Below are 19,683 nucleotides of genomic sequence, written 5' to 3'. Positions count from 1 at the left end.
TTCCATTTCAAAATTGCCTTCTGTTTTGTTTAAGTATCTTTCTTTTAGTGTAGACAATCATCAGTATAGCACCAGACATGCAACTAAAGGCAACTTCACCTGACCCATAGCAAGAACAAATGCCATAAAAAACACTGTTATGTTCAGAGGTATGAAGGAATGGAATAAACTACCAATGCATATTATACTTACTGACAATGTCAATAAATTTAAATTATATGTAAAACAGGATCTATAAAAATAATACATCTGACTGTTTAGATTTATTTATTTTCGTGTGTGAACATGTGTAGGTATATATATATATATATATATATATATATATATATATATATATATATATATATATATATATATATATATATATATATATAGGCGTACGTGTACGAATGTGTTTTTATATGTGTGTATATTTCATGCCCGTATGAGGGTACATATGTACTTTGATATGTGTATATATATGTATGTGTATATGTGTATGTGTATTTATCTTTTCCATTTATTTGTTGTATTTTTTAATGATTTATTTTTCCTTTTGTTTATGTATATATTTTTCAGGACCCCAGGAAGATTAGCTGCAGCATGGCTGTAGCTAATGGGGATCCTTTTAATAAAAACACACACTGTAGACACGACACATGACTAGTCCAGATTACACAGGTCTACATGGTGTACAGCTGTACTGCTAGTTTAGTAAAACCAACCAAGAAGGACATTGTGTTTGATTTAAAGCGGTGTATGACAGTTATGGTTAGTGTTACTTTTAGTAATCTTTTTGGTAAAATCCTAAAATGCTCTTTTTTTTTTTTTTTAGGAGTACAATTTCTTGTTCAGTTTCAGATGACTTTAATAAGTGTGATACATATTAAATGTTGCTTTCACTTTCAGCTTACTGGAAGTCTCTGTTTGGAACAAGTGTTGGCTTGAGCTCAGTTGACAGATATGATCTATTTCCAATAAAACAATGAATCAGACACTCATCCTGAACCTGATCAGAGTGAAAAGAGCTATTGAGACTAACATCTGAGATGTCATTCTTCTGAAGGAGATCTCATGCAGGAGAAGTATTTGTCCAACTAATGGAGATCAAGTAAAACTGCAGAATGTTTTTAGTGGTAGTTTTATCATTCCAGTTAAACCACTGTACTTTCCCTCTTCAAACTGTGCTGAAGCCAGCAGCCAATCGGAGCAGAGAGTCTTTCAGGCTCCGCCCCGCTCTCTCTCTCTCTCTCTTCAGTCAGACTCTCGTCCTCGAGGAGCAGAAGAGCAGATCCACAGCAGAAACTCCTGAACCCTGCAGAAGATCATGAGAGTCCTGAGAGCTTTACTCCTCATGAGTGCTGTCACAGCGTCTGTCAGAGGAGATACTAACTTTACAGGTAAGAGCATGCGTCCTGATCCACCAGCCGGTTAAAGCATGCCATGGAGCTCGTATTTTAGACTGACACAGCAAACTTCACTCTCTAATTGCATGTTCTCAGAGAAGCTCTTTGAACGTTTGCCACAGAAAGTCCTGAAAGCCGCAGGACAGTGTGACGGGATGGGGCTTCGTGCTCTGAAATTACACATCTGGGTTTAATTTTAGCAGAGACTCCTCCAGTAAAGACGGTGCTAAAGTCCAGCTTCCATCTGTATCATGAGGGCAGTGTGTTTGAGGAGACTTGCGCCGTGGTCCCGTTCCGGTCAGAAACTCTCCACAGATGTGCTTACAACCACAGTGACCCACTGGTGCTGATTATACACGGATGGACGGTGAGAGAAACAACACAGAACATGCTTTATGTGGCTCTTAAGAAGTCTCAATTAACCCCTCCACAAATAAAGATCTCAGTTGAGAGCATAAACTCTTAAATTTATAAAGTTACGTCATTCCATTTTGCATGCACTGCATAGAATGAATATCTTTGTCAGTTTTAGTCTTGTTTTAGAATACAAAATATCTAAGAATCCTAAAACCCAGAAACATTTACAAGAACAAGATTAGCACAAATAACAAGAATAAACCTCAGAAGAGCAATAGGGCCCTTAGGGCTTGGGCCCTAAATATCTGTCAGTAGGGAATGAAGACCTGTTTCTGATTCCTCGGGCAGATATTTGCATATTTGTAATGCAGTGTGATCAGAAGAAACAGTAGAAGATATTCCAGTATTCTAGCATTTGGGAACAGAGAAATTCAAGACTTAAGATGTTTTCATAAAATGCTTTAAATCTAAAGGAAATTAGTTAGAAGTTGAATTCTTATGCTAATACAACTCATTAAGTCGACTCAGATTTATATAGTGTTCCATTTGATTTTCCATCTCTATTGTTTTAGAAAATGTCTTCAATAAACATAAATCTACCTTCATAAAGCCTGCAGAAAATCAGAGCTCAGTGAGACCAGCACTTTTATGAAGGTTCCTACTATAGAAACCAATCTGTTTAATGCTCACAGAGCTGTTTCTCAAGCAAAACGGGATCATATCTGTGTTTACTTCCTGTTAGACAGTGTATATCGCTGCTTTACAACTCAGTTCATGAGTCAATAAACATGTAGAGCAGACAGGAAGTTCCTCCAGACGGAGGAAATGGACAAACACTTAGTGTTGGCTTTGTTTTGCTGCATGATTGAGTGTAAGTGACGTCAGCTTTCCTGCTGCTCTCAGATGAATGGACGCATGGAGCCCTGGATCTTCAATCTGGCTTCTGCACTGAAGCTCCGGCTCGAGCGGGTCAATGTGTTCATCAGTGATTGGAGGAAGCTGGCACTTCAGCCGTATCCAGTCGCAGCCAAGAATAGCAGACAGGTGGGGCGGGACGTGGCCGCGCTGCTCAAATGGCTGGAGGTAATGAGGGACTTCAGCGGAAACATTTGTTAAACCAAATCCAGAACAAACCTTATTTCTGGGGTTCTCTGAAGGGGAAGTCATCATAGTTGGGTAAACCTGGGACAAGGTCAAGCTCCAATATATATTATTCTATTCTAATTTATATATTCTGCTATTGCATTATGGAAAAAGCTAAAAAGCTAAAAAAAAGACAAATAATGTTCATTATTATGAAAATAATATTACATGTAGCTACTAATTTAATATTACAGTAACATGTATGGAAATCAAAGGCATATATCTAAACAAGTTGTGTTCAAAAGTTGAGGTTGACATCTCAAAAAATTAGTTTTTCAGATTCAAAGTATTCACTAAATTTAGCTCCCATTTTTGACTGCAAACAATTCAGTGTGACAAATTAGTTTCAGGACCATCCAAAGTTTTTGAATCATGTCAATGTGTTTTTTATACATTGGGAATGCCAAAACCTTTTTACCAGGTTTCGGACCATTCTGATGAGGTAAAAATAAAAAATAAATAAAAAGAAATTATATATATATATATATATATATATATATATATATATATATATATATATATTAATTCTTCAGTCAAAAGTGGCTGAACAAGGCTAAATAAAAATGTTTAGAATGTCAAGCGAACATTCCATTGTATCATTTTGAGAACATTGGAAAGTTACTTTAGAATGTTTTCTCAACATTATGAAACAAGAAGCTATATTTAAGAAACTTTAGGTGAACATACAACTAAAACGTTTCAGAATACAAATTCTCTGTGAACAATGTATGAATAACAATGTAAAACACCATGTCCTAACAATACGCGATATCGAGATCTTTTCCATGTTAATCTTTTTGTCCTAACCAGTCGCTGGAACAACAGCAAACAATCTGTGGAAATGATAATCTCAGGTACTGATTATCTTATTCAAAGTTAAAAGTGTCAAATGTGAGTTTGAATATCAAATTGTGTGACTTTTATATCCATACTGAAAGCAGCAGTAGGTTTAGATTTATTGAAAATAAATTAAAGCAAAAAATGTGCGTTTAAATGGCAAACCAGCAAGTGTATTCCAGTCAGTGTGTACTTTTAATAATGTTAAAAACGAGTACATTATAAACGAGTGCAGTGCGACTCTGAAAGGCTGTGATATTTTTACCTAAGATTGAACCTGATGATACTTCCTCCCTCGACAGGAAGTGGCTGAGCTCTCCATGAATGACGTCCATCTGATCGGCTACAGTCTGGGAGCGCATGTGGCCGGATTCGCTGGAAGTCATTTCAGAGGGCTGAGGAAAGTGGGCCGTATTACCGGTAAGATGAAGCCATGCACGTGATCAGACAGGATTGAACAGATCTGGATATTTATCTCAGTGACTGTTACTCTGTCTCAGACGAACATGAACCATGAACATCAGAGCCACAAGCACACCCATGCTAGAAAAGCATTACCTTCAGAATTCATCACAATACACAGCTGAATGTTTGAAGTCCAATTATATGACCTCAGCTGATGGGAATTAGATTTGTTAAATCACACTATAATTCAGATTTACACAAATCATTCTAAATCAGAGCATTTTGTCATATTTATGTCTCTATAAACCCATTCAAAATTCCATAATTTAAAATATTTTTTGGAATAAAAACCAATTTATGTAAAAATACATTATTAATACAATTACAGAACATTATGACCCTAAAGAGTGCTTCAAATGAAACATAGTGTGTCACATAACAGATAAACAAACTCAATTACAGTGTGCCAAACAGAAGCATCAGTATGTATTATTGTATCATTATATCTGTTAAGCCTGAATCATTGTGGATGTGTTGAATCTGTTGCTGTGCGTGCGACCAATCACAACAGAAGTTACTACATGAAGTGTAAGTCCATGTGGCAAAAACCATCCCATTATTTGTTCTGGTATTAAAAAACTCATAAACAACAGGTGCACACAACACGCAGAGTGGAGACATGGAGGAAAGCTGGGAGGTTTTAATTATACAAATGAAGAGGAATTGAAATGACTCAGATAGGTAGAGAGATGCCTGCATTCTTCCAGAGTCCAGATCATTGGGTTTGGACGAAGCACATGAAGTGTTTGTGTGTTTGCTGAAGGTCTGGATCCGGCCGGGCCACACTTCGAGGGTCTGCCGGCGTTTGACAGACTGTCTCCGGATGACGCTCAGTTCGTGGACGCTGTCCACACCTTCACCGGCTCCAGCATCATGCCAGGAGTGGGAATAAAGCAGAGCGTCGCTCACGTGGACTTCTACCCCAACGGAGGCTCCTTTCAGCCCGGCTGCAAGATGCTGGACATTTACAGCAACGTCTTCCAGTACGGCCTGCAAGGTACAGCTGGACAAAACATGCACACATTTCATTTGCATTTATTTATATAAGAGGCCAAACAAACTGGATGTGTTCTTGAGTTTTGGATTAATTGCACAAAACGCAGACATATTTTTAAGTTTTTGAAAGAGGATTCAGAAGCAGCTGAATGAGGAATATGTCTTTGCGACTGAAGAATCCAATGCACAGCAGACTAACTATATCATATATGAACCAAATATAAACTGAATATGAACCACTGTTATATATTAACTAAAACTAAAAACAATTTTTTTTTAACTTAAAATATAACATTTAAATTTGTAAAATAATTTTAAGCTAGTTTCATCTAGTTTAACTTGATGACTAAAATAAATAAAAGTAAAATTAATACAAAACTGTATAAAAACTATATAGACATGCTTGCATTGAAAACAACAAAAAGTAATAATAATGACAACAAATATCAACAGAATTACTAAACTGTAACTGAAGTTAACATGAAAATATCATATATAAAAAAAATTATTATGGTTATCTTCCCCATTTTCTAGTGAAAATATTTAAAGTATCTTGAATCATGATTAGCAAAATTACTTATGATATTAAGCAATGTATAAAAAAATATTGAAATGTTGTTCATTTTTTCTTATGAAAAATCTGCCAGTGGGATAAGAACAATAATTGGAATTCAAAGGGAAACAATATTATTTTTCTTGCCCTGCTAACAATTATTATTACTTTTTTAAGCAAAAACATACATAAGGTTGATACATTTTGCAAAAAACAAAACTTAATATGTTAAGTCATTTTGGTAATCGAGTGAATATATCTTGAATACAAATAATATTTAGATATTTGTACTGGAAACCAAGTTTCTAATATCTTAGATTCTATCGCTCATTTTCAAATGAAACTTGTAAGTAAAGATAAAATCGTAGTACTGGTTGGATGAAAACGCTCACTCTGTAAAGCAGAGAGGAGATGGAAGCATGATCGTCTTACTGTGTCTTGTGTCTGTTTAAGTTTCAGAGCGCTGTTAAATTAGCTAGATCAAAATATTTTTCAGAACTGATTACCACACACTGTCATAGACCTAGGGTTTTATTCTCCACAATAAATTCAGTAATTAATCTGAATTCCCAGTTTTCTAGGGAGCCGTCAGCAGGGCTCTTTGAGAAATGTTTGACATTTTTTGTTGACAAAATGAGTGCCATTCACTTATCTTTTACATTACAGCTCTCAGACCTGTCTTTGAACTTATGGAATTACATTTGTTTCAATAAAAATGAACAAAACTTTATAAAACTGAATGTAACTTTTTCAGAAATCAACTATCAAAAATACGCCATTACAAAAGAAGAAAACAAATGAACTCAGTTGCACAAATGTAACAGGCTCTTCAAATATGCTTCATTCTTTGTTAAGATTCGTTTTCGCTAATCTTGGATTCTGAATGCATTGCCACAGATTTCTCTTACGGTTGCCAGTTTTTCATTTGGTGTTTTGACACAAACCTCTCGTGGGGGCGGGGTCTACTCTGATTGGATAATGAGCTTTTGATTGAAAGGTGCTCTATGACCGAGAAGTACAGATGCAACTCAGTGGCGTGCATATTGGAAAGCTCTCGTTGTGATTTGTATTACTAAATATGTAAATAATATTTGACCTTTGATCGTCTCAGTCTGTAAAGATGAGCTCGTCCTTCAAGGCAGCCTGAAGTAAGCTTGTGTTACTGAATGACAATAATAACCTGCAACAAACTGTAGCACACTGTAACGAAAAACTTGTATTGATGTTACTTCAGTAACACAAGCTTACTTCAAGCTGCCTTGAAGGACAAGCGGAGGAGGAAAACGATGTCACTCCGTGTCTCCTGAGAGCTCATCTTTACTGAGACGATCGAAGGTCAAATATTATTTACATACTTAGTAATACAAGGCACGACATATTGCATACAAATCACCCCGAGAGCTTTTTTTATTTCTTTTTCTGTTTTTATTAACGCAGAGAACAAAAACATACAAATGTATAAACATGCATCACATAATATCCACCACGAAAAAGGGAATAAAATAGAACTAATGAGGGCCAAAATCTAAACAAAATTACACAAGGAGATCAAAGGCAGAGCAAATCTAACAGTCCTTATAGCTTTCTTATTAGTAGATACTGAGATTACATTCAAATAGTTTTCCATTTCTTTTAGAGAAATAGAGAAGACAGGTTTGCAGTTAGAGAATTTGCATTTGTGAATGTGAAATTTGTTTAGGAAAAAATGTTAAATTAATAACAAAACTGTTATTTTCGTTTGTGGGGTCAGAGTCATAATACCCAAATATGTTTTTCATATGTACTGAGAAGCCTGGCAAAATCTTAACTTGACAAACACACCAATATCATCCCAAAGTTTCTGAGTGTCGTGACATGACCAAAATAAGTTTACAGTTTCTTCAGAACTCAAACAAAAAGAGCATGTGAGATCAATGTCAGATTTAAATCTTTGTAAAAACTTCTTTACAGGGTAGAACCTGTGTATGAGCTTAAAATAAATTTTTTACTTTGTCTGTGAAAACAAACTTTTGCGGTAGAGACCAGATTTAATCATTGCAAGATCTTTCCAATATTTCCAATAGTCTGTACTTCCCGGTCAGAGAGCACCTGTCCATCAAAAGCTCACTATCCAATCAGAGTAGATCACTGTTAAGTCCGCCCCCATGAGAGGTCTGTATCAAACACCAAACGAAAAACTGCAAAGCATAAGCAAAATCTGTGGCAATGCATTAAGAATCCATGATTAGCAAAAACAAATCTTTGAAAAACATTAACAAAGAATGAATCATATTTGAAGAGCCTGTTAAATTTGTGCGACTGATTTAATTTTTTTTCCTTTTAATTGTTATCCTTCTTTTGTAATGGCATATTTTTTTTTAAACTTTCTGAAAAAGTTAAATTCAGTTTTATAAAGTTATGTTCATTTTTATTGAAACAAATGTAATTCCATATGAACTCGCCTGCTAGTCCATTTTTTTTTTGCCATTTTCAACATCTCGTTAACAAAATGAAAAAAGTCTACTAACTCCTCACTGGATGTTGTTCCTTCCGTGATCATAAAAGCAGATTTTCCAGTAATTGTCCCTAGTGTTCAAGTGTTGATTAACTCATCTTTGGACACTGGTGTGGTTCTGAACTGCTTTAAGCAAGCGGTTGTTCAGCCTTTGCTCAAGAAACAAGGTTTGGATGAAAGTTGCTTTAACAATCTTTGGCCTGTCTCAAAGTTATCATTTTTGTCAAAGCTTTTGGATAAAGTTGAAGAGTTACAGCTGATCACATTCTTAAATACAGCTAATTTATTAGAACCTTTCCAATCTGGTTTCACTACTTATCAGAGTACAGAGTCTGCTTTGCTTAAAGCATTAAATTATGTTTTGGTTGCAGTTGATGCCGGTAAAAATGCAGTATTGATTCTACTGGATCTTACAGCTGCCTTTGATACCATGGATCATAATGTTCTTATTTGCCGTTTAGAACATCTGTTCAGTATCAGGGGCACAGCCTTACGATGGTTCAGCTCATATCTCACAGATAGGTATTTTTGTAAGTTTTCCTCATTATCTGCCCCAATAATTAGTGGAGTACCTCAGGGCTCTATTCTGGGACCGCTTCTTTTTAACTTATATATGGACCCTCTGGGGGATATTATCAGGAAGCACAATGGTTCTTTTCATTTCTTTTCATCTTTTCAGTGCCTTGCTCAAGGGCACTTCAGTCATGAGTATTGAGGGAGGAAGAGAGCACTGTTCATTCACTCCCTCACACCTACAACTTCTGCTGGCACCGAGACTCAAACCTGTGACCTTTGGATAACTAGTCCAAGTTTCTAACCATTAGGCCACAGCTGCCCCAAAAGCTGGAATTCATTGCTGGAATGTATTTCAGAAATAAAAATATGGTTATCAAATAACTTTGTCCAACTCAATGAGAACAAAACAAAAATTATTGCTTTTGGTCCCCCCAAAATAAGAAAGCATATTATTAAGGAGCTGGGCAAATTATTTTCCTGCCATTTCTTCACAGTTTAGAAACCTGGGCGTTATCATAGACTCAGAATTATGTTTGTCCAGACAAATTAATTCTGTTAGGGTTAGGGGATAATTTTTATCAATTATGGGTTAGGAATAGTTTTTATCAACTATGGGTCATCTCCAAATTTAAATAGTTTTTGTCTTTTCATCATTTGGAGAATATTATTCATGCTTTTATCACTTCTCGTTTAGATTACTGTAATTCACTGTACTCAGGTCTTCCTCAGTCATTGCTTTCAAGCCTCCAGTTTTTACACCTCTTTTATATGTCCCTCGTTCCTTTTCTGTGTTTCCTTTTCTCTTTTAATTTTATTTGACATTGTTCAGGACTTTCAATAGCTTTGTTATGTTTAATGTGCTATATAAATAAAATGTACTTACTGTCTGTGCTTTAACATTTTTAATGGCACACACTCTTAATTATACATTGCACTTATGTGAAACAGCAAACTCAACTGAAATATGTCTGCCAAGTGCATATTTACACACACCCAATGATTAAAAATAGAGCGAAGCAGCGCCTCACCTGCTCACACAGACGCTCTGTCTTACAGGAGTTCCCAAGACCATTAAATGTGCCCATGAGCGTGCCGTAAAACTCTTCACCGACTCCCTCATCAACGCCAGCCAGCCCTTAATAGGCTACCGTTGCCGTGACGACAGCGCCTTCAGCAGAGGCCTGTGTCTGGACTGCAAGCAGCTGCGCTGTAACACACTGGGCTTAGATGTGCGGCACGATCGACCAGGGAGGAGCGCTACAGGCCTGTACCTCAGAACCACACCCCAGCCGCCCTACAGAGGTGTGTGTGTGTGTGTGTGTGTGTGTGAGAGAGAGAGCAGAGGTCAGTGTGTGTGTGTGTGTGAACATGTGTGTGTTTGTGTGTGTGTGAGAGAGAGCAGAGGTCAGTGTGTGTGTGTGTGAACATGTGTGTGTTTGTGTGTGTGTGAGAGAGAGCAGAGGTCAGTGTGTGTGTCTGAACATGTGTGTGTTTGTGTGTGTGTGTGAGAGAGAGCAGAGGTCAGTGTGTGTGTGTGTGAACATGTGTGTGTTTGTGTGTGTGTGAGAGAGAGCAGAGGTCAGTGTGTGTGTCTGAACATGTGTGTGTTTGTGTGTGTGTGTGAGAGAGAGCAGAGGTCAGTGTGTGTGTGTGAACGTGTGTGTTTGTGTGTGTGTGAGAGAGAGAACAGAGGTGTGTGTGTGTGTGTGTGTGAGAGCAGAGGTCAGTGTGTGTGTGTGTGTGTGTGTGTGAACATGTGTGTGTTTGTGTGTGTGTGAGAGAGAGAACAGAGGTGTGTGTGTGTGTGTGTGTGTGTGTGTGTGAGAGAGAGGACAGAGGTGTGTGTGTGTGTGTGTGTGTGTGAGAGCAGAGGTCAGTGTGTCGGTGAATGTGTTCACACAGCAGAAAGAAGCTGATTCTCTCTCTCTCAGTGTTTCACTATCAGATCAGAGTCCTGCTGAAGAACCTGATCGAGCCGCTCGAGTCCTCGCTGTCCGTCACACTCCACGGCATCGGAGGAGAGAGCCCAGAGCTACCCATAAACCTGTGAGTCACAGAGATAACTACACACAAGACACAAGAGCTAATGGACAGATTTAAATTACATATATATGGGACCTATATATCTATATATATATACACATACACACAAAAAACATCATTTAAAAGTCTGAAACACACTTCTCCCTCCTCACTCCTCATGTTTGCGGCTGAATGCAAATGATCATTATTCATGGACAAATATACCCCTAAAAGACATCAGCCGTCCGGTACAGAGAATAGAAAAAGAGGAAGCCTGTGCATCACTTTTAGGTACATTCATAATCCTGTGAAACGTTTTTGTCTGTTGAAATGAATAATGTGTTTTGATGTTGGTAGTAATTTAACTAATAACAAAGCATCTAATATTCTCTCTGAGATTCCATGTTACCCTCCTAAAATTAGCCATTGTTTTATTATTAATAAAAATAGGGTGACCAAACGAATTGTGGTGTGTAAGTAGGTGGGATCAACAGAGGACGGTCAAAGCGATGCAAATACGTGAACATATTAGTGTTGACTTGAAGCAGCACTGAACACATCGATCTGTGTCTGACATCAGAGTACCGTGAGAGCGATTCACAAACACAAGAAGCCGTCTGCTCTCTAGAGCTCTCACCGTACTTTGTCATACATACAGGGCAAACAAAACCAAAAAGTGGATATTTTAGGCAATTTTAGCCAGGACATGTCTTCTGAAAATGGCACATTTGGTCAGCCTAATAAAACCAAAATCATTCTTGTAGCTATGATACCCACAATTTATTGGGTGTTTTCTCATGAAATTCTAAATCAATCTAAATGTATTTATAAAGCACAATAAAATAACAGTAGTTGAGCACTGTGCTGTACACACCTTGCTAAAAAGTCATAAAATAAACAGTTTATAAGGAAAATTATATGACCTTAAAAAAGGTAAGTTTTAACATGTGGATTCTTGAAGGAACTAATCAGTGGGAAACTTGGAGAATATTCCACAGTTTTGGCCCAACAACTGAAAAGGCCCTTCAACACCATCAACACTCTTTTCTCAGAAGATCTTAACGGTCTAGCAGATATATTTGGGCTTAAAAGATCACTCAGGAATTCAGGAGCCGTTCCACTTAGAGCTTTAAAAGCATAATACAGGAGAGAAATGATCAAATCTGTGGAATAATCCCATATAAACAGAATGACAATAATCGAGTCGTGAGGACACAAAAGCATGAATCACTCTCTCTTACTCTTGAAATGACAAAAAATCTTGGCTTTTGATAGCAATCTTAATTGGAAGAAACTGGATTTGACTACTGAATATATCTGTTTATCGAACTTGAGTGAAAGGTAACACCCAGATTTCTCTCAAACAGTTTTCTGCAGGAGTCCAGATCTTGGGGGCTCTCGAAGACCCAGACACAATGGTTTCTGTTTTGCTCTCATTTGGATGTAAAACATTTGAGGAGAACCATGACTTAAAGGGATAGTTCACCCAATAATCATAATTATGTCATTAATAACTCACCCTCATGTTGTTCCAAACCCGTAACACCTCCTTTTATCTTCAGAACACAGTTTAAGATATTTTAGATTTAGTCCGAGAGCTCTCAGTCCCTCCATTGAAGCTGTGTGTACGGTCTACTGTCCATGTCCAGAAAGGTAAGAAAAACATCATCAAAGTAGTCCATGTGACATCAGAGGGTCCGTTAGAATATTCTGAAGCATCGAAAATACATTTTGGTCCAAAAATATCAAAAACGACGACTTTATTCAGCATTGTCTTCTCTTCCGTGTCAGTTGTGAGAGAGAGTTCAAATCAAAGCAGTTTGTGATATCCGGTTCATGAACGAATCATTCAGTTCACCAAATCGAACTGAATCGTTTTAAACGGTTCGCGTCTCCAATACGCATTAATCCACAAATGACTTAAGCTGTGAACTTGTTTAATGTGACTGACACTCCCTCTGAGTTCAAACAAACCAGTATCCCGGAGTAATGCATGCACTCAAACAGTACACTGACTGAACTGCTGTGAAGAGAGAACTGAAGATGAACACCGAGCCGAGCCAGATAACGAACAATAGACTGACTCATTCTCGAGTGAAGAACCGTTTCTGTCAGACGCGTCCGATTCGAGAACCGAGGAGCTGATGATACTGCGCATGTGTGATTCAGCGTGAAGCAGACCGACACACAGAGCGTCTGAACTGAACTGATTGTTTTGTGATTGATTCTGAACTGATTCTGTGCTAGTGTTATGAGCGCGGGTAAACCAAAGGCTTGAATCAAGGGCAATCATCGCAAATGACGCCATTACGTCGAGCGCAAAAAAACCGGTGAACCGTTTTCTTCAACCGGTTTATTGAATCGAACTTACCAAAAGAACTACTGGTGATCCGAACACCGATGCAACCGGTTCTTCACTCGTGAACGAGTTGTTCATCTTCAGTAAAGCAGATACTGATATAAACTGATGTAAACATGAGTCTGTGCTCTATATCTCCAGTAGTGAGATGAGATGTAGATGATCCGCACATATAACACAGTGATGGAGAGCTGAAGAAATCAAGGCTCCTCAGAAGATGTGAGATGTTCTGGAGGCTTGTGAAGATCATTCCTCCGCTGAGGAACAGTGAAAGTAAAGCTTCTGGAAACAAACGCTCCTCAAAAGATCCTGAGGATCAGATCTGAGACTCTAAAACATGATTGATGGAGAATCCAGTGCAGTGCGTGGAGATATGACTGAGTTGTTGTGGCGTCTGCAGGCATCAGGAGAGCGGCGCTCTGAAGTCCTTCTCGTCTCTGCTGGCCGTGGCCTCGGATCTGGGCCGGCTCCGCTCCGTGAGACTGGTCTGGAAGGGAGATCTGGTCTGGTCCAGCTGGATGAGTCGTGTCAGGAACATCTTGAGCTGGAACAGCTCCGATCGAGACCCTGAGCTCAGCGTCTGGAGGATCTGCATCAAATCAGGAGAGAGTCAAGAGAAGTGAGTTTCTGTTTCCCCTGAAAACTGTCTAACAGTCCTTTTGGACACTTCTCAAATCATCTTTAACAATTGCATATATTTGAAATATTCTATATAATTTAAAAGCATTTCAAATATATTTGTCCTCCATATATTTGACTTAAAGATATATATTCACGTCATACAGTGCTGTCCTAAATGATGAGAACACTAGTATTTCCAGCAGCTGAAAATGGTTTGAAGTCAGTTATTTCTATATTTTCCTCTAATGTTTCAGAAGGAAATATTAGTTTACATTTCCTAACAATCATTTGGCCATTAATTGTAATAATAAGTGAGATGTTTGTTTGACAGCAGCCAGAGATCTGAGCCTAACTCTTCTAACAGTACTGGAGCTGCGCAGGAAGGTTTCTAGAAGCGTCTTGTCCTCCTAACAAACCATAGATCAACGGAAAGCTTATTTCTTCATCTTTCAGACGATGTATGAATCTCAGTTCTGGTTTGTAAGGGTATGTGCGGTCATGTCTCTGTGTAGGACGTGGTTCTGCGGTTCTGCTGGAGGTTCTCGTCTCAGGATCTCGGAGGAGCAGGAGTTCACACGCTGTCCGATCAAACATCAGAACACACACCGCAGCGCTTCAACCCAGTCTGTTTATTAATGCAGTTCAAGAACTCCAAAAAAATTACATCTCTTTAGACAATACGTTCTGAAATGTTACGTAAAAATGTTCAAAGTGAACAAAAATTTAGGTACTGTATAAAACACAGTGAACATTAACCAACAGCAGTTTTCTTTTTTTGTTCTGGTTTTTCATTCATTTCTCAATTTTAATGTTCGGCCTATTTTCACCTACAACATTTTTTCAGTGCACTTTTCTTCTATGAAATTTCACCAAGACTACGTAAAAATAAAAAAAAAGTAATATACAGGCAAATCTTCTTTAATCCAGAGCGCCGAGCCGGTTTGTTCCTCTCGGTCGGCCCTGACTCACAAACGCTGAAACAAAAGAACAGTATCAAAACCAACAGAAATCCTCCAGTTACTGTACAGAGTTCACGAGAGACCAGTCCGTCTCCACGATGATGAAGAAGATGATGAAGGTGCGTTTCTGTCAGAGTCTGTAAACTAAACGTGTTAATGTGACCGTGAGAATCCTCCTCTTTCCCAGGATGCTCAGTGAGTGCAGGTTTCTTCATGATCGTACGGTTAAACACATTAAACTCAGGTCTGGGCTGCTCTTCATGCACACGTTCCTCAGTGTTGGTGAATGTGAGTGTATGGCAAGCCTCTTCAACATTGAATCCCTACAACATGCTAGTATCTACACACACACTGCTAGCACTCTTTCACTAGTGCACATCTTTACCTCTTTAATAGATAGTAGTACCTAGTTACTAATACATATTTCAAATGCCACTGGCAAGATTTTTTATTGTACTAGTAAGATATTTAATCATGCTCTACAGTGAGCATTCGGACTAAAGGTACCTTGTTCATTTTACTGGTCTTCTATTAAGGTAAGAACAGTAACTAGTAACAATTACAGACCTGGGGGGGGGGGCTGTTTTAGGGTTTATTTATTTTTCTGCTTACCATAATTGTTTAGTTATTCTTTGCTATTTATTTATTTTATTTTTTTATGCTATTTAAGAAAAAAACCCTCTGGTACACTTTAATTAAAACTCCAGGACACTTCTGCATAGGGCTGGATGATACGAGCAAAAATCAATATCTCTGTTTTGTTTTTGGCTGATTTGCGCTATATGGCAGCCTATATCTCTGTGTGTTGTATTTGGATTAAACAAAGTGAATGTAATGTAGGCAAATATGTTAAAATCACATTACAGTGCAACAATGCAATCTAAAAACAAAACAGACATATTTTTAAAGCAGAAGTTAAAGTTACTAAACTAAAAAGGAAAATAATAAAAAGCACAGACTAATTTAGTAAAAAGGCTATTTTGATTAAGCCATTACATTTTACAGTTAGAGCTATCACACAAATACACATTAATTGTCCATCTACGAATATTTCAGCAAAATGTTTAGTCAGAGTTATTGTGCTCCTATTTCAGCGCTCGTTCTGAAGAAGTCTCTGGAGATTAGCGGAGAACTGCTGAAGCAAAAACTCATGCACTTCTGACAGAAAATACAAATATTGTCATGTTTTTTTTTACATTTACAGATGGGGAATATACCTGTGCAACGCAAGTTATGCGTTAAGGGAAACAGCCGATCTCAAACACATTAAACACCGCGTCTCTGTCCGCCTTTACTTTCTGTCAGAACTATAAACTATAGGCTACTAAGAGAGAAATAAAATACAGAAATTATTTAATGGCAAAACAAAAAAAAAATGTTCTGATTGGTTGAACTCTTCATGTTTTTCTGTTGCTTGTTTTGAACAGTACTCGTGGACAGCGGCGTCATTAGATTTTTTTTTTGCGTAATGAATCGTACCCGTTTAAAAACATTAGTCACATTACGAATGCATACTAATCAGAGATGAAGCTAATATCTGAATGATAGATCCCCACAGAACTGGCAATCTGAAATTTGTTCCTAGAAACATAATAGTTACTAATCACCACTGAAATATCTACTATTATCCTTAAAGGAGTCATATGATGCAATTTTAAGTTTTCCTTTCTCTTTGAAGTGTTCGTGAATAGATAAGATCCCTAAAGTAGCAAAGACTAAAGTCTCTAACCCAAAGAGACTAATCCATGCCTCCTAAACTGCCTCACTTAAACACGCCCCATGTCTACGTCACATTGTGGGAAGATTTGCCCAAATGTTCACGCTATGAAAGGTGGTGTAACTCTGATTCTGTCTGCCGCCGTCACGTCGTGGAGAATCAGTGTTTTTCTTTGAGAAAGCGAAGCTACATTGTTTGGTCTTTCAAAAGAGGACACAGCTAGAAATCAGTGGTTCAGTTGTGTTTACAACACTGTTCTAGAACAGTCCAACCCTAATATTCAGATGTGTGCAGCACATTTTATGAGGACTGTTTCCTGATCCTGAGAGAGAAGACAACAATGTTCTGACTCTCAGCCTGTAAGTACCTTTAAAGAAGTAAAGGATTTGACACTGATGATCAAGTTTAGATCAGTGGTTCTTGATTCCAGTCCTCGCGCCCCATGCTCTGCAGATTAGGATGTTTCTCATCGCTTCTGACATCTGATCTAAGTGCCCTGTGAAGTGGACGTCACAGGATATTCCCCCTTGATTCCAGTTCAAAGTGAACGTATATGTTCTATTTAAAGTGCACTGAACTATGTGAGACATGAAGTTAATTTGTCTTTATTTAGAGGTATGTGATGTCACACTTGTCCATGTGTGAAGACGTTGTGCAGTGCAAATCCATGAATGAATGTTCGGAAGTGAGGTAAACTTCAACAGATTCCCCTGCTCAGGGAGTAGGGAGCAATGAACACTGTGTAGGGAGCATGTCAATGAGAACACAGTTGATGAACGGAGCTCACTTCTAACGAGCTGATGAAATGAATCAGGTGTGTTCACAGAGAGACATGCAGAATATGCCTAGCTCGGGGCGTGAGGACTGGGGCTGAGAGCCGCTGGGGTAGAGTAGAGCTTGTTGTTTGTCGTTTCTCCCATCACAAAAGGTTTTGGGTTTACACGACCTGATGCAATGCGTAAAAACACAGTATAAGTCATTATAATCAGTAATTATGTCCCCACTAGATGCAACAAACGGCTCGTTTGCAATGGGTTTTCATGTTTTGTCTCTGTGCTCCTGGACACACAGCAGTGAGGGGCGTAACACTTCCATCACACGCTTGAGGCAATCAGCCAATCGCAACGCACTGAACAGCTGGCCAATCAGAGCACACCTCGCTCTTCAGGATGACAAGCTTTGTAAAAAAATCAATGCATTTCAGAAAGACAGCATTTCAGAAGATACGCATTTTTTAAACCACAAACATTTCATACCAGATTCTTTTCACACCAAATACACACAATAATGTTCTTTTTAGCAGCATCATATGACCCCTTTGAAAAGTTACTAGTACCTAAATAATACAAGAGGGTCTGGCTGCAGACTTGCACTGTCAGACTTGCACTCTCAGACACTTGCACTTCCGCTAGCATTTTTTTTTTTTTTTAACTTTTTGTTTGAATTTCCCAACATTTTATAACAGTAGCCAGGTGGCGAAGACAAGAAAAAAAGAAACTAAATTACAATGTCACTTGCAATCGCTACTTGCACTCTCTGCTACCTTTAACACTTGCAATCGACACAAATCGTGCATGTTGCCAATGGAGACAAGATTAAACACAACGCGCAAAGTTTCGCGTTAAGAATTTTTCCATATAGAATAAACTGTCTACAACTCGTTTATATCACTGCCAGATTATGTGTTTTATTTATAATGATTTTCTATAGGAGGAAAACGTTATGTACAATTTAACACACTGCGTTCTGTACTCGTCTGCCTGCCTGTACGGAGCCGATCCTTTTAAAATCACTTAATGCATTTCATAATGCACGTTCATATTTGCTGGTCTGTATATACGTTGAGTCAACAACAAGACATATAGGCTATGCCTGCTGAATCGTCTTTATCATCTTAGTCTGTTATTAGGCCACATTAAGTGTTCGCATTGTGTTCATAGCCATCTGCTTGCCTTGTAGTACATTAAATAATAACTATATATCGAATTTGGTCGTTTAATTGAACTTAATGTATCCTAATACATTATGCCATATTAAGAGATTGTTTTTTCTACAGGAGGAAAACGCTTAACGAAAGACTTTGTGCATTGCGTTCATATTCTGCTGTTCTGTGGCCACGGATTTGCCGGTCTTGTCTTTTTCTTGCAGGACCCTGTACATTATAGTAGTAGGCCACAGCGTCTTGTCTCCATTGGCAACATGCACGATTTGTGTCGATTGCAAGTGACGTCACAGGTAGCGGAGAGTGCAAGTAGCGAATGCAAGTGACATTGTAATTTTGTTTCTTTTTTCTTGTCTTCACCACCTGGCTACTGTTGTAACATTTTGAAAGATTCAAACAAAAAGTTATAAATAAATAGAAAAAAAATTAATATAAAAAAGACTGCAAGTGACGTCGCTAGCCGAAGCAGAAGTCTGAGAGTGCAAGTCTGCAGCCAGACCCTTCTCAAATAATAAGCACTAGCAGCTAATGAACACATCTTAGTATCTTATGAGAATTAGTACTTTTATAAAGAGGCTAGTACCTTAAGAATGGGTTAGAAGAAGTTTTCAGGATTAAATGTTGAAATGGCTTGCCACAGAAGTGTGTAGCTATATACAAACAAACACGAACGCACACAGAATGAAGAATGTAAACGGCGGACTGACGCTGAACCGCCTCCTTCATTAGTGAGTTTGAGTCCTGAGTATTTTCAACAAAAAAGCAAGTGTAGATCTCTTACTGACAGTAAAAGAGATAATCTGTTCTCGCATATAATACAGCTAATATCGTTTCTCTATACAGCCGCGCATCTGCGGAAAAGGGAAGGTGTAACGTTTCTGCTCTTACAAAATAAAAGTCCTTTTCTGTGCTGAAGCTCGGCACAAATCCATAAAAAGATGTTTGATATCAAACCAGGCGTCTTGAGAGGAGTTCATGAAGGACGACAGGAGACACTATGTACAGATACCCCGGTAAACCTTGGCCCTGGAGGGTAAAACAGAACTGATGCTCGGACGGAGAGGAGGGCAGTCTGAGGAAGCGTCATGGACTGGAGGCATCAGCGTCTCATCTGGCCCATCTGGTAGTTCTCCCGGGACTGGGGCTGGCGCTGACGCTGAGCCTGGCGTGGAGCGGCCCGCTGGTTCTGGTGAGCGTGCTGGTGCTGGTTCTGGTGCTGGTTCTGGTGCTGGTGTTGGTTCTGGTGCTGGTGCTGCTGCTGCTGCTGCTGAGCTCGTCGTCTCTTCAGAGTACCTTCACCAGACAGACAGAGAGAGA

The 19,683-nt window shown here is 38.5% G+C and overlaps 2 protein-coding genes across 3 annotated transcripts in view; one reads left to right on the top strand and one right to left on the bottom strand.

The window, feature by feature from the left end:
- Positions 1-1,236: 1,236 nt before the first annotated feature.
- On the top strand, positions 1,237-17,712 carry LOC128014659 (hepatic triacylglycerol lipase-like). Of its 2 annotated transcripts, none has more exons than XM_052598367.1 (9): positions 1,237-1,379; positions 1,586-1,752; positions 2,646-2,825; positions 4,025-4,142; positions 4,951-5,184; positions 9,803-10,048; positions 10,678-10,792; positions 13,528-13,746; positions 14,261-17,712. In XM_052598367.1, exons 1-9 carry the CDS (start codon positions 1,307-1,309, stop codon positions 14,382-14,384), a joined length of 1,476 nt encoding a protein of 491 aa, XP_052454327.1. In that variant the 5' UTR covers positions 1,237-1,306; the 3' UTR covers positions 14,385-17,712. The 2 variants fall into 2 exon arrangements, with proteins under 2 accessions (XP_052454327.1, XP_052454328.1); XM_052598368.1 differs by having other exon boundaries at positions 1,241-1,379; positions 1,589-1,752.
- The window catches only part of LOC128014654 (disintegrin and metalloproteinase domain-containing protein 10), a 24,268-nt gene continuing 18,947 nt past the window's right edge, over positions 14,363-19,683 (bottom strand). Inside the window, exon 16 of the mRNA XM_052598360.1 lies at positions 14,363-19,659. Coding sequence (XP_052454320.1) covers positions 19,466-19,659 — 194 coding nt within the window. The 3' untranslated portion in view covers positions 14,363-19,465. The remainder of the gene's footprint in view (positions 19,660-19,683) is intronic.

This window comes from Carassius gibelio, chromosome B25 (assembly GCF_023724105.1).
Source record: "Carassius gibelio isolate Cgi1373 ecotype wild population from Czech Republic chromosome B25, carGib1.2-hapl.c, whole genome shotgun sequence".
Taxonomy (NCBI): domain Eukaryota; kingdom Metazoa; phylum Chordata; class Actinopteri; order Cypriniformes; family Cyprinidae; genus Carassius; species Carassius gibelio.
Note: the sequence above shows the minus strand (reverse complement) of the source record. Positions and strands in the feature narration are given on the sequence as shown.

What these genes read in the sequence shown, in the direction of transcription:
- LOC128014659 (XM_052598367.1), top strand. Translation starts at nt 1,307, where the DNA reads ATGAGAGTCCTGAGAGCTTTACTCCTCATGAGTGCTGTCACAGCGTCT. An exon ending in ACCCCAGCCGCCCTACAGAG is followed by an intron (nt 10,049 to 10,677) that starts GTGTGTGTGTGT and finishes TCTCTCTCTCAG; the next exon opens with TGTTTCACTATCAGATCAGA. An exon ending in CCAGAGCTACCCATAAACCT is followed by an intron (nt 10,793 to 13,527) that starts GTGAGTCACAGA and finishes TGGCGTCTGCAG; the next exon opens with GCATCAGGAGAGCGGCGCTC.